The 12,244-nt window shown below is 41.8% G+C and overlaps 1 protein-coding gene across 6 annotated transcripts in view; it reads left to right on the top strand.

Moving 5' to 3' along the window:
• Positions 1-12,244, top strand: part of ptprfa (protein tyrosine phosphatase receptor type Fa) — a 385,498-nt gene that overhangs the window by 348,696 nt on the left and 24,558 nt on the right. For all 6 annotated transcript variants that reach the window (XM_087852896.1, XM_087852895.1, XM_087852893.1 and 3 more), the window contains 3 exons: positions 7,353-7,476; positions 7,568-7,743; positions 11,532-11,651. In XM_087852896.1, coding sequence (XP_087709022.1) covers positions 7,353-7,476; positions 7,568-7,743; positions 11,532-11,651 — 420 coding nt within the window. The remainder of the gene's footprint in view (positions 1-7,352; positions 7,477-7,567; positions 7,744-11,531; positions 11,652-12,244) is intronic.

Here is a 12,244-nt window from a genome sequence, read left to right as displayed (position 1 = left end):
TTCCTTAAACTAGTCAACACTATAGATCAGTTGTTTGTTTGTTAAAAAGTGAGCTGATTTCAGCCTGAATAAAATACAATGGCATAATATCTTTAACCCCTCTTGAAGTGAAGAGAAAATAATCTCCTTTGCTGACTCAAAGCTTTCTTTTTCTTGATTTTTAGCCATCTTTAAACCTTCTGTTTGTTTCACTCAGTCCATGTTTAAACATACATATTTACACAAACCCATCTGTAAAATCAGCATTTTATTCTGTAGCTAAAACACCTCACACAGCACATTTTTCCCCCTGAGATGTTTTCATTTGTGTTGGCTGAGCATTACAGAGTTAAAGTTTAGATTAGCCAAAAAAAAGGATGCTGCTAAGTATGCATGACTTCTCTGCTTCCTTTCCAAGAATAATATTCGACTGCTTTTACCTACTGTAAGAGCCAGTGAGGGATTATGGCTTGTTGATGTCCTACAAAGGAAGGTAATTTGCATTTAAAGTGGTGAATTTCCAAGCGGATAAACCAGGACAGATGGGTGCACTGTTTATGCACAGCAGAAGGAAGGGGGCATATAAATTATGAAACAGCAACTGAATCAACTTTTCCACCTTTCCCATTTCTTCTTACCTCTGTGATGCGATGGAGGGAACTTTCTGCAGACAAGTTGTCTTGTTTGCAAAACCAGACGGTTCAGTTCAGATACGAACGTTTTGGTTTGAATTATCTGTTAAATGTGATTCTTCAGATGGAGACAAGGAAATGCACAAAACTGGGTTTAGATTTCTGTGAAAATGAAATTTGATTTCTGATCACAAAAGTGTAAACTGTTAAAAAACAATATCATTATTGTTATGACAGTAAGCTGCTATCTACATACTTTCTAGGGTATGTGACAGGTGTATTTGGGGTCCGAGAGAGACTTTTTAGACATGTTCTTGTTTAGAAGATCGTTAAAATGTCAGGTGGTCTTATCCATAAACCGTACTGTGGATGAAACATGGATTTATGATCATGACTCATCCACTGGTTCAGATGTTGAAACCTTAGCTTACTTAACACCGGCGCCACTCTGTTGTTCCAACAAACTGCACAACAGGCAGACACACATTTTTCATTACAAATGCTCCAAAGACATCAGCATCACAAGCAAGTCAAAGGTCAGTAAGAGAACTGAAGCTTTTGGCCTTGGCTTCATTTTCACAACATCAGCGCGGCTACAAGTCTCTGTATCAAGTATTAGATGATTATTAAATAGCGTTGTTGTTGCCTTTCTCGATTACATGAAGTTTTAAGAAGCCAACTTCTCCACAGAGCAACAATTTGCCACACATGCTGAAGTGTGATTGAGAAAGGCTCCAGAGGATGAGGCCGAAGCCTTTCAGAGCAGCAGGCTGACACTGGAGAGACATTGTTGGGACGTGAGCCCAAAGTCTGCACAAGTGTCTAAAACCAGCCTGCAGAGCACATTTATTAACTTTCTCCAAGACCTAGAATAAGAAATGCAATTATTCATTCAAATTCCATTTTTAAAAATAAGTAATGAAGACAACAAGTTTAGTGTTTGTATCGACTCACAATGACATCCTGAGTGTGTGATGTGTGAGATGCTTTTCAGGCACTAAAGAGTTCATGAAACTTTGATCAGGACAGAAGCATAAGGTCACACACACACACTCACACACACACTCACACACACACACACTCCTGGTGCCTATGGTAGGACAACTTTTCTCCGTGCCCCTGGTACACTGCGCAGAAACACTTTGCCACACACTCTCACACACACACACTCTCACACACTCTCACTCACACACGCACACACACACACACACACACACACTCACACACACACACACACTCACACACACACTCACACACACACACACACACACACACACACACACACACCGTCCCCTGTCCTGTTGCAGGAGGCCCCAGTCATTAGTCCTCAGTGAGAGCAGCAAGGCTTGAAATGAAAAGCTGATAATGGTGGTGTTTAAAATGAGACCTGCCAGAGGACCCACAGCTTGTTACGTCTGATAAATGGGCCAGTCTGTTTGGGGACTACTGGAGACCACTTCATATAACGCATATGGCCCTGAAACAGTGCTTCTCTTCATTATATCATAATGATTACATCTGCTATTTTGGCTGTATCAAATGGTTTGCACAACTGAAACTTATTTTGGCTGATGCTCAGGACTCCTTACAGGATTTCTAATATGATCATTTCTAACTCAACCTCAACATTTTTACTCGTGGACTCGTCTAGAGTAGTATGAGTCACAGTCACTGTTAGTTTGTTCACTGCCCAAAACATGACAGACCCCTCCCTCTGAACTAAATGTCTTCTGATTGGTTGTCCCTTAAAAAAAAAAGTTTTGAAAAGATTAGAGGCGGGGCTTCTGTGCTGACAGCTAGAACTGAGTGCTTGGGACGAATAGACCACACCCATCAGGGTGGGTGTGGTCTATTCATCCACACAATTTGGGATTCATCCTCGAGGACAATATGCAGACTGAAAAATCCAGGGACTAATAGATGACACAGGAATATCTTTTATAACATCGTGCAGATCAAAGAGTAGAAAACTCATTTCAGTCTGAACCCTGAGCTTCTTAAAGGTATTACTGATGTTCACATAGATTGACGTCATTATTTGAAACTGGAACCAGTAGAACAGCATGTGACTGAAAGGGAAAGGCAGCCTAACACAGCTCTGTTGAAAGATCTGTTTCATATCTGCTGCCCTCAGCACTGCCATGCTGCCACGCTGCTGCTCCAGGCCTTTTCCACCTCACAACACCGAAACAAATTTCATTCGAGTCCCTTTAAATGTCTCAGTAAAGCATGGCAGTGAACCTGTGTGTACCACGGCCGGGCCTCCCATAGGTGCAACACAGTCAGCATTAAAGCATGTCTGTGTTTTTTCTGCTGTGTCAATTATTTAAAATGAATTTTTAGGATGGACGGCTGCTCAGAGTGCATCAGAACTATCTCGGGTCACTTGCACAGAAAACATAACACATGAGGAGATGTTTTATGCCACTGTCAGTAAATCATCTGGGAACTAATCGTATATTAAAAACTGATGTATCTATATATTATCTAAAATATTTTTGCTGAACTTCCAGTCAATCACAAGTCTGATGACTGTGCTGCAGTGTGACTGTCACTGTTTCTTTTTTTATTTCATTTTCTGGCTTCTGCTGCCTGCACAGCAGGAGGGGTGGTGACAGTGGGGGGGTTGAAACTTTGTTCAAAGATGAACCAAAGGAAACAAGCCAAAACCAACACCAGCTGCCTACTGAGCAGGAATGTGTAACCTCTGCAATGCTGTGTGTGTGTACTCAAGATAATCTACACTTAATTACAGCTGAGGTGTTATTAATGAAGCTGTCTTTACATTAGGGCTGCCAGATTAGTCGACTAGTCACGATTACGTCGACTATCAAAATCGTCAACGACTAATTTAATAGTCGACGCATCGTTTGAAGCTTTGTAAGATCACAAAAGACGCAGGAATAAGTAGTAGGATTTAAGAGTGTAATAACGGACTGAAACAGAAGATGGCAGCACTGCATGTACAAGGATGCCAGCTGCCGTTAAACCCCGAAGAAGAAGAAGCTGTGTCCCAGAATTCATAGCGCAGCCCAGCTCAGTTTCCAACAATGGCGGCAGGTAGTTAGTTTTAATATTACTCTTATTATTCTTTCTGGGTCACAAAATAAACGTTTAACATATTTTCAGGCGAGAATGTAGCTGTGTAAACCTCAAATATCTGCTCAGTTTATCAAGACACCACATATTTTCAAAAGCGCTCCGACGTTTTCGGAGACGTCTGTTACCCACTAGCTCGATAGCTAGCCGGGGGCTAGGCTCACTAGAGCCGTGAGAACACCGGACTCCCGGCAAATCGTTTTCAAACCCACCGCCATCTTTCGCTACTCAGGTTAAACATGATATATAAGTCACTTAGATAACTTAAAAATGTTATTGTTTGGCTTTTTTTTAGTATTTTATTTTTTCCTGAGTAAATCGGTTTGGCTGAGATTAAAGTTATAGTTTTTACACAGCTGAATAAATGTCAAGCAGACAGCTGATTATCAGAAGTGTGAGAATTTACTCCGGTGTCCTGTTATATTTTAGATAGCAAGGAGTTTATTAAACTTCACCGAAACAATCGGCAAATTTCATTAAAATTTAATAAACTATCATCATGTCTTTATTTTTAGTTAGCACATACCTGAAACACTTAAAGCTGTAAGCTAATGATAGTTATATAAGAGCAGATGCTGCTGGTGCAATAAGGTGTACGTTTTACGTCCAATGGATGATGATCTGATTAGTGACTAATCGCAAAAATAATCGGTGACAAGTCGATTATCAAAGTAATCGTTTGTGGCAGCCTTAGTTTACATATGACATCAGTGAATTGAAGCTTTTTTTTATTTAGTAAAACAGGTTATGGGTTTAGTTAAAAAAAAAACTAAAGTTGAAACACAGAGTAGTAAAACATCTGATATTACCTCTAATCTGAAAACTGAGAAAAAGAAAACTATGTTGAATGTCTGCAGGAATAAGATATGTTCCTTACACCAGCTGTAAATAAAAACATTACATACAGCAGTGACTAGTCAATCAAAATGTAGCCACGAACTGAAGCTTATCTTTTCCTCTAAATGAGACCCTAAGTTAGAAAATGAACGTCATGTTATATTTAATAAGACGTGAAACTAGTCAGTGAGAATATAAATGTGTCAGGCAAGTGTTTCCTGTATCAAATGAGCAGTGGGATATTTTCACATACAGTAAAGTTTATACTTCAGCCTGCTGGGGCTGCCTCAGACGCTGAGCATTTACTTGGTCTTTGCTGACAGTCAGCATGGCTGTGTGCTTGTACAATGCACCAACTATGCACACGACCCAGGCAGCATCATTTAGGTGGACTTTAAGAACCTGTAACAGGAATGATACTAGCCAGTCTCCAGATGTCCGTATCTGTAACAAAGTATAAAGACTTCAAACATAGTTTTGCAGCTTAATTTTTCAACTTTTTGTGGCCATTGCAATGAATGCAAGTTTAAAACAGTACCAAAAGCACAGGCGACATCAAAACTAACCAAATGCATGCCTGTAGGAGGAGCATAAAACTCCCGTAGTAATCTTGGCTGTTTTGTCCATATCTCCCATAATGTTTTTGGTCAGTCAGTCTAATCACTTTAGATTTGGAATTAGATTTTTGTAAGTGTTACTTTTGGCTAATGTTTGATGGTTTATGTTGCCAACACCAGTTTTTCTGTACATAGTGTTTAAACCATTACCGAGGTTAGATTGTTTGAAATGTACTCATTCGTAATCATGAATTTGTGACTTTAACTCTGACTGAATGACGTTCATAGTAGTTTCTTTTTCCATTCAGCTGTAAGCCGCACAAAACATTGCTGAGGGCTGCAATTAGCAAACAAGGCGTACTTGGAAAACCCTGGTTGTAGAATATGTGAACAAAGAACACATTTATGTATGTTTGAACAACAGTGTGAAATAAAATAGATGTAATGTGTGCCTGTGCCGTTTTGGGGGATTTAGTGTATTAAAGGTAAATCAGTTATAAATTGCAATCCACTAAATGTGCACACACTGAGTGTGAGCTAACCCTGTCACATGCATGTGCTTCACAGAGGCCTGTTCCTCTCTCTGTGTTTACCTGCTTTGGTTTTCTTTGTTTGCAGAAGCGCAGACAGTGATTACGCTGTCATCGCAGTAACTGATCTACATGTAGGCGGAGCACATTAGCAGTGATGTGAGTGGTTTGTCAGTGCAGTGTACTGGAAGCCTTACCTAACAGGCTGTTAAATAAGATGTGCTTTCAACCTGTTTCCCCATTGTCATTATTATCAGTTGTAGAGCGCAGCGCTGAGCAGCTATGCAGCCAGTCAGAAAGAGAAAAAGCAGCAGGATATTAGAGCCCTCGCCACAGATTCATTTTCCCCGTGCATCGGTATCTGTGTGTTTATTTACAAGTGTGTGTGTGTGAGATTTCTTTTTTTCCAGGTGATGGGAGATAAGCAGTTGGAGCATAAAAGATCAATCAAGAATAACAGTATGCAGAATGCCATTTGAGTTAAACCTGTGCCTGTGCTCACAGCCAGCAATCAATACAGACTGTTAACAGGCAGTAAACCTGCCTGGTTCATATCAGCTCACAAGTGCAGCAGAGGTAAAGGAGGCAGAACGGCTCGCACGCTAATTGAAAGACTGGCAGGTTCCTCAAGTCCACCTGTCAAAGTTACTGAACCCCAACTAATAGCCAAACCGGGTGATTAGGCAGCAACTTAAAAACAAATAAAGCTGACACTGGTTTCTTCATCAGGTCAAAATGAACTTTGTTCATTTGATTTGTGTTTCTCCCACATTAAACAGAGGTTCTTTCCTTTGTTGGGCGACTGCATAAACAAAACGCCGCTCGGTGGAGTCGTTAAAAACAGAGACTTTCTGCAGAGCTTCTTTAAAGCAGCACATGTGGCTTGACCTTGCTGACCCGTGCTCTTCTTATGTGTTGCTGGAAGTATTTGTGCCTTCTTCTTGCACCTGGTTCGACTCAATAAACATCACTCAGTAATCCAATCATTTCCTTCTGACATGATATTTTCTGTTGGCTCAACCATGCATCAACTACTGTTTCAAATCTATACGTAAATTGTCCAATGAAATTGTTCCGACATGATGTAGCTAAAGGTTGATATCAGGGTAGCAAACATGATGTAGTTACTCACTGACTTCATCCGGCTCAGCTTTGAAACGTCACCTGAAGCTGTGACTCTGCACTACATATTTCAGCAAATTCAATTATGCAGCTTAAGCAGTTGATGAGTCATTCTTGAGCCTCTGATCATTATACTTTTGCATAATTCAGGCTTCAGCAGAAACTTGTTTTGCTTTTTCTCCTGTGAGTCTCTGCGTCTGCTCACAGGTGCTTTTCAGCCGGCTCATATAACACAGCGAGCTTTCCTGCCTCTGCCTTACTGTTGGTACCGAGAAATAAAATCTAACACAGGTCCTTATCTCTTCACTTGAAATATGATGCAAGTGGTCCCCATCGTTCAGTCTCATATGAGGGAAAAGACATGTCTAAGGCCATTGTCCTAAACCTCACCTCAGTGCTTTCCTTGATTCACCACACACCGAGCCGGTGGATGGGTGAGATTTTAGGAGTGGATTGTGGATTCAGGGGCTTAAAGATCAACCAGGTGATGGAGCTGCAGGCTGAAGGAGGGATGATGAATTGATGTCACATATATCGGCCTGCAGAGTAAAGATGCTCTCTCACCCACCTCTCACTCCCAACGCTTGTGTGTCCAGTCTGTTGATCCAGGACAGCAGTTCACCTGGGAGCACTCCAACCTGGAGGTCAACAAGCCAAAGAACCGTTATGCAAATGTTATTGCGTACGACCACTCCAGGGTCATCCTCACACCCGTGGACGGTGAGAAACAAGCAGTAGTCCACCTCCATTTTCTGATCTGCTGCTTTTGTTTTTGTTTGCTCATTATGTCCAACTGTGCTTCTTGCTTAAGGAGTTCCAGGTAGCGACTATATAAATGCCAACTACATTGACGGGTACAGGAAACAGAACGCTTACATCGCTACCCAGGGTCCGCTGCCAGAGACGCTGAGTGACTTCTGGAGGATGGTATGGGAGCAGAGGACATGCACCATTGTTATGATGACTCGCCTGGAGGAGAAGTCGCGGGTGAGCTCCATTAATTTTGCAGGAAGTAGCAGACAGTTTTTTATGGCCTGAACCTATACATAAAGCTTTTTCTGGCACTTCCTTCAGGGCTATTTTTTGGGGGTTAAAGAAGTTATATACTGTGGGAGAAACTCCTGCGTGGGGCATCTGAAACCTGAACAACCTGAACAACCTCAAAACCAAGCGACAAAACCAGATGAATAGAAGCACAAAAAGTGGGAAAGATGTCAAATTTCAAACCTGGAGTGGTGGATAAGAGACAGACAGTGGCTGAGGTTCAGCAGGCTAGAGCGAATAAGGAGAGAGGCTGGTGTTAATGGACATAAAACATTGTTTTCTGTCTGTTTACAGCAGTTCCAATCCAAACACATAATCAACACTAAACACACCTCTGTCTAACCATGCAGGGACGCTCTGCTCGTCCTGTGCATGTTTGCAGACTTGCAGCTCTAATGCAGACAGACAACAATAAGCAATAACAGAACACTAGCAGCCTACTGCAGCATAACTAAGAGAGCATGCAGAGTCATGTGATCCAGTCCTAACTATAAACTTTATCTAAAAAGAAAAGTTTTAAGCCTGATCTTAAATGTAGAGAGGCTCTCTCCCAAATCCAGACTGGGAGCTGCTTCCCATTTAACTGCAAATGCTCTGGAACCACAGTTAAGCCTGCACGCTGAGAGCAAAGTGGGAATATGTGGTACTGTGAGGTCTTTAAGATAAGATTAAAGACTTTTTATGTAAAGTGTAACAATGAAACTGTATGGTATGATTGTTTAATTCATTGTTTATAATACTCCCTAAGGGTAGCATGTATAATGTAAGTGGTCCCAGCACATAACCCTGTGATTCCATATATAATACATATGTGGTTTGGTACATAATTACAAAAATAAAGTATATGAAGAAGACTCTCAAAAGAAGATCATCTGTAACCTTCATTCATGCTGTTTCTGTGCTCAGATGAATTCTGAATCGGACTCAAACTCTTCAGTTCGGTTTGTCAGCTACGTTTTCAAAAACGTTTGAAACAAAAGGTTATAAATTGGTTGTTATTAGCTTACACAGCTGAGTCAAGTAAAGGCTTTTATAAAGTAACAGTTTAACTAGCAGCCTGTGGACTGTAGCCCATTAAGCAATAGATTCATCATATTTAAAAATTAAAAACAATAATTAATGGGGAAGCTTCTTTGAGCAGTCTTCTAGGAATCTTTAACGTTATAATATAAGTAAATATCAGAGTTGTTACAGTTGCTGTACTTGACAGCTGTAAATGTTTCTTCACTAACAGCTGCAGTTTTATTTATGAAGAAATTCATGAAGTTAAAGTTAAAGGAATCTGTCCAGTTGAATTTAGAAAACTACAAACTGTGCACAAAGTTGCCGACACGTAAGTGACTGTATGTGAACCAGACTGCTTTAGTCCTCTGTTCATCCATCTATTCACTTTCCTAATTATCAACCTTAGGCTCACATGGATCATATCTCCTGGAGGCTATCCTGGCTGTTCAGGTGAAATACACTCTGGACAAGCTGATAGTCCCCATCACATGACTAATGCAGAAAGACAGACAAGCATAGACTCTTGCATGTGACCTATTAAGAATCACTGATGAACCTGACACCATATCTGTGGACTGTGTGAGGAAGCGGGCAGAGGAAATCTGCACAGCAGCACCTTCAGGAATTTCCTTCCTGTGAGGCAGAAGTGCTTATCAATGTTCTGCTACTACAAGAACATTGCCGTACAAAAAAGTCTTCAACCATCAAGTTCATGTGTACCATACAAACTGGCCTTCTGACACGAAGCGACCCCCAAAAAGAGCATCAATTGCAAAAAAATTCAAAATCCCTGCTCAGTTATTTGTGTTGCTCCTTTTCGAGCTCCATCACGTTGAGATTTGGCTTGAAGAAACTTATTGTGCTGTAGCTGTATGCCTCTTTTCAGTTCAAGGACTTTTCCCATCCACAGCTCCGTATCTGCTGGTATGTGGATACAAAGTGACACACAACTTTAAACTCAGTAACGAAGCTCTCAGTCTTCCTCCTCTCCTGCAGCATTGATGTTCATTTTTACTTCCATTGCCTGTTAACTATCGTGTTAGCGTGCAGGTGCAGTGGAGGTGCTTTTATGTAGAGCAAAATGTAGACAAATAAAGTGATTTTTGGGTTTGATGAAAATTTCAAAGAGGCGTTATTGATTTTGACACAATATGTTGTAGTCATACAAAAAGGCATCATCCCAGCTGATGGAGGGAGAGAGGTGGTGGCTCGCTGCAACCCATAATTTAAGAATATCAGAGCAACGTTGCTGTCGGGATGAAATTCATTGATTCTCTCACAATGGAAAATACATTACAAGTAGGAGAAGACAAATATAAGACAGGAGGCTGGAAGAGGATTGTCGATCCTCTGATTTACTGCTCTGAACGTAGCTCACTCGCAGCACTGATGAGCTTGGCTCAGCAGCAGCACGCCGCCCGTGGAATCACGTGGCAGGTAGCAGGGTAGAAACGGCGTTCATGTGAGTAATGATGTGAAACCCTCATTCTCACTGTTAATAACTGCACAACCACAGGGCAGAGCTGAGTGCCACAGCACTGTGCCATTACTATTTGTGACAGTGGCCATCAGCCCTCTGCCAGAGCCAATAACAGCCGTCGGTGGTTCAACCAGCAGCAAATATTAGACGCTCTCTAACCTGAGAGCAGAGGTGACAACCTGTCTGTCCACACTTCCTGCTAATGTGCTAGCCCACAATCAAATGAACACATCCTGCCATTACTTACAGACGATACAATCAGAGGCTGCCATTAGATACACCAACGAGCTTCTCTTATTAGTTATTACATGCAGCTTCCTCAGCAATAATCATTTGGGGGCCATGTGAAGTAAATCATCCTGCAAGCTTGGGGTTGTAAGGTCTACGATTATGATTATGGTGCAATCACTGAGTCCTTTTCCAAATCCATTTTCACATAGGAATGAATACATCAGGAGAATCAGGTCGGAGCATTGTTGAGTTCTCCATTCTTACATGCAGCATGCATAAGGACTTACCTGTCGCAGACATGTTTTACTACTTTCTGTAGAAGCTGTTTCCACACAGGCATCGCAGCCCTGAGCTTGTTCGTGATTATCTGATGGAGGAACATTAGAGAATCTAAATATCATCACACCGGGCTGAAAAAACAAATCTGGCTATCACCCGACCCAACTCTCCCGATATTGCCGGTAGTTCACGTGTTAAAAAAGGTATCCCAATGGCATGTACGCCTGGGCCTCATCTAGACTACTTATGGTACTTTTAGCTTTGATATAGCCCTGGTAAATGTGATGTGCCCCAAATACCACAAGTTCTACCGTCTACAGTGGAACCTAGTTGAGGAAGCCAAACTTACCCTAAGTCAACACCATTAGTTTAGACCAACGGTGGCCAAAAACACTGCAAATAAGGGCCACATTTCAGGTGTCCAGGTCACAGGCCAGCAATCTCAGAAGAGATGCCCAGACCTCCCTCTCCCCAGCCCCCTCTTTCAGCTCTTCCAGAGGGATACCAAGGTATTACCCGAGACCAGACACCGTTAGAAAGGTGCTTGTTTCAGTCTGCATATATGATCCTGTTCTTTCAGTCACTGTCTACAGCTTGAGGCCAAAGGTAAGGTCACAGACCAGCACAGCAGTCACATCACTGCAGATACTGCACCAACCGATCTCTCTATCAACACCTACTCCACTTCCAACACCACTGGTTGTAGAGCTAAACAGTCCTTTGTCTCTGTTTGCAGGTGAAATGTGACCAGTATTGGCCCAGTCGAGGCACGGAGACGTACGGGATGATTCAAGTGACCATGTTGGACACACTGGAGCTGGCTACGTACAGCGTGAGGACGTTTGCCCTCTATAAGGTAAGACCACCATGTTGCTGTTGATTCGTTTACACAGATCACCAGGAGCAACTCAGGGTTCAGTATCTGCTCCAAGGATACCTTGACTTGCAGATCAGGGATCAAACCTCTGACTTTCCAATTAGTAGACGACCAGTTCTATCTAGTGAGCCCACAGCTGCACGAGCGACCTCCAAACACTAACCAGGACCAACCCAGCTTAGCTTCCAAGCTCAGAGAAGACTGGGTGTGCTCAGGGTGGTATGGCTGGAAGCCAGCGTCACATCTTAGTCCACTGGACTGTTTGAAAATTGCTTAAAAGTTAGAATCTTCTGTTGTTGAGATTAAGCTTCGTTAGGTTACAGTTAAGCTGTCTGCTATCTCTAAATTTATGCTATGCAGTTTGGCAACCGCCTGATGGAGGTTAAATCACATCAGTCACTATTTTTCACCAACAGTAGACCCAGACATGTAAAAAATATGTAGAAAAATTAAACACCAATAGTAATAAACGAAGTATCTGTCATTTTTTTATCCGCTTGTTAAGTTTCGCTTCGTCAGTCATTTCCAGATCCTTCGTTGTTCAAAAGCAAATAAAAACTGAAGCATAACAA

The sequence above is a fragment of the Neolamprologus brichardi genome, chromosome 15, assembly GCF_056152115.1.
Source record: "Neolamprologus brichardi isolate AB-2024 chromosome 15, ASM5615211v1, whole genome shotgun sequence".
NCBI lineage: Eukaryota > Metazoa > Chordata > Actinopteri > Cichliformes > Cichlidae > Neolamprologus > Neolamprologus brichardi.
This window is presented reverse-complemented; position numbering and strand designations above follow the sequence as displayed.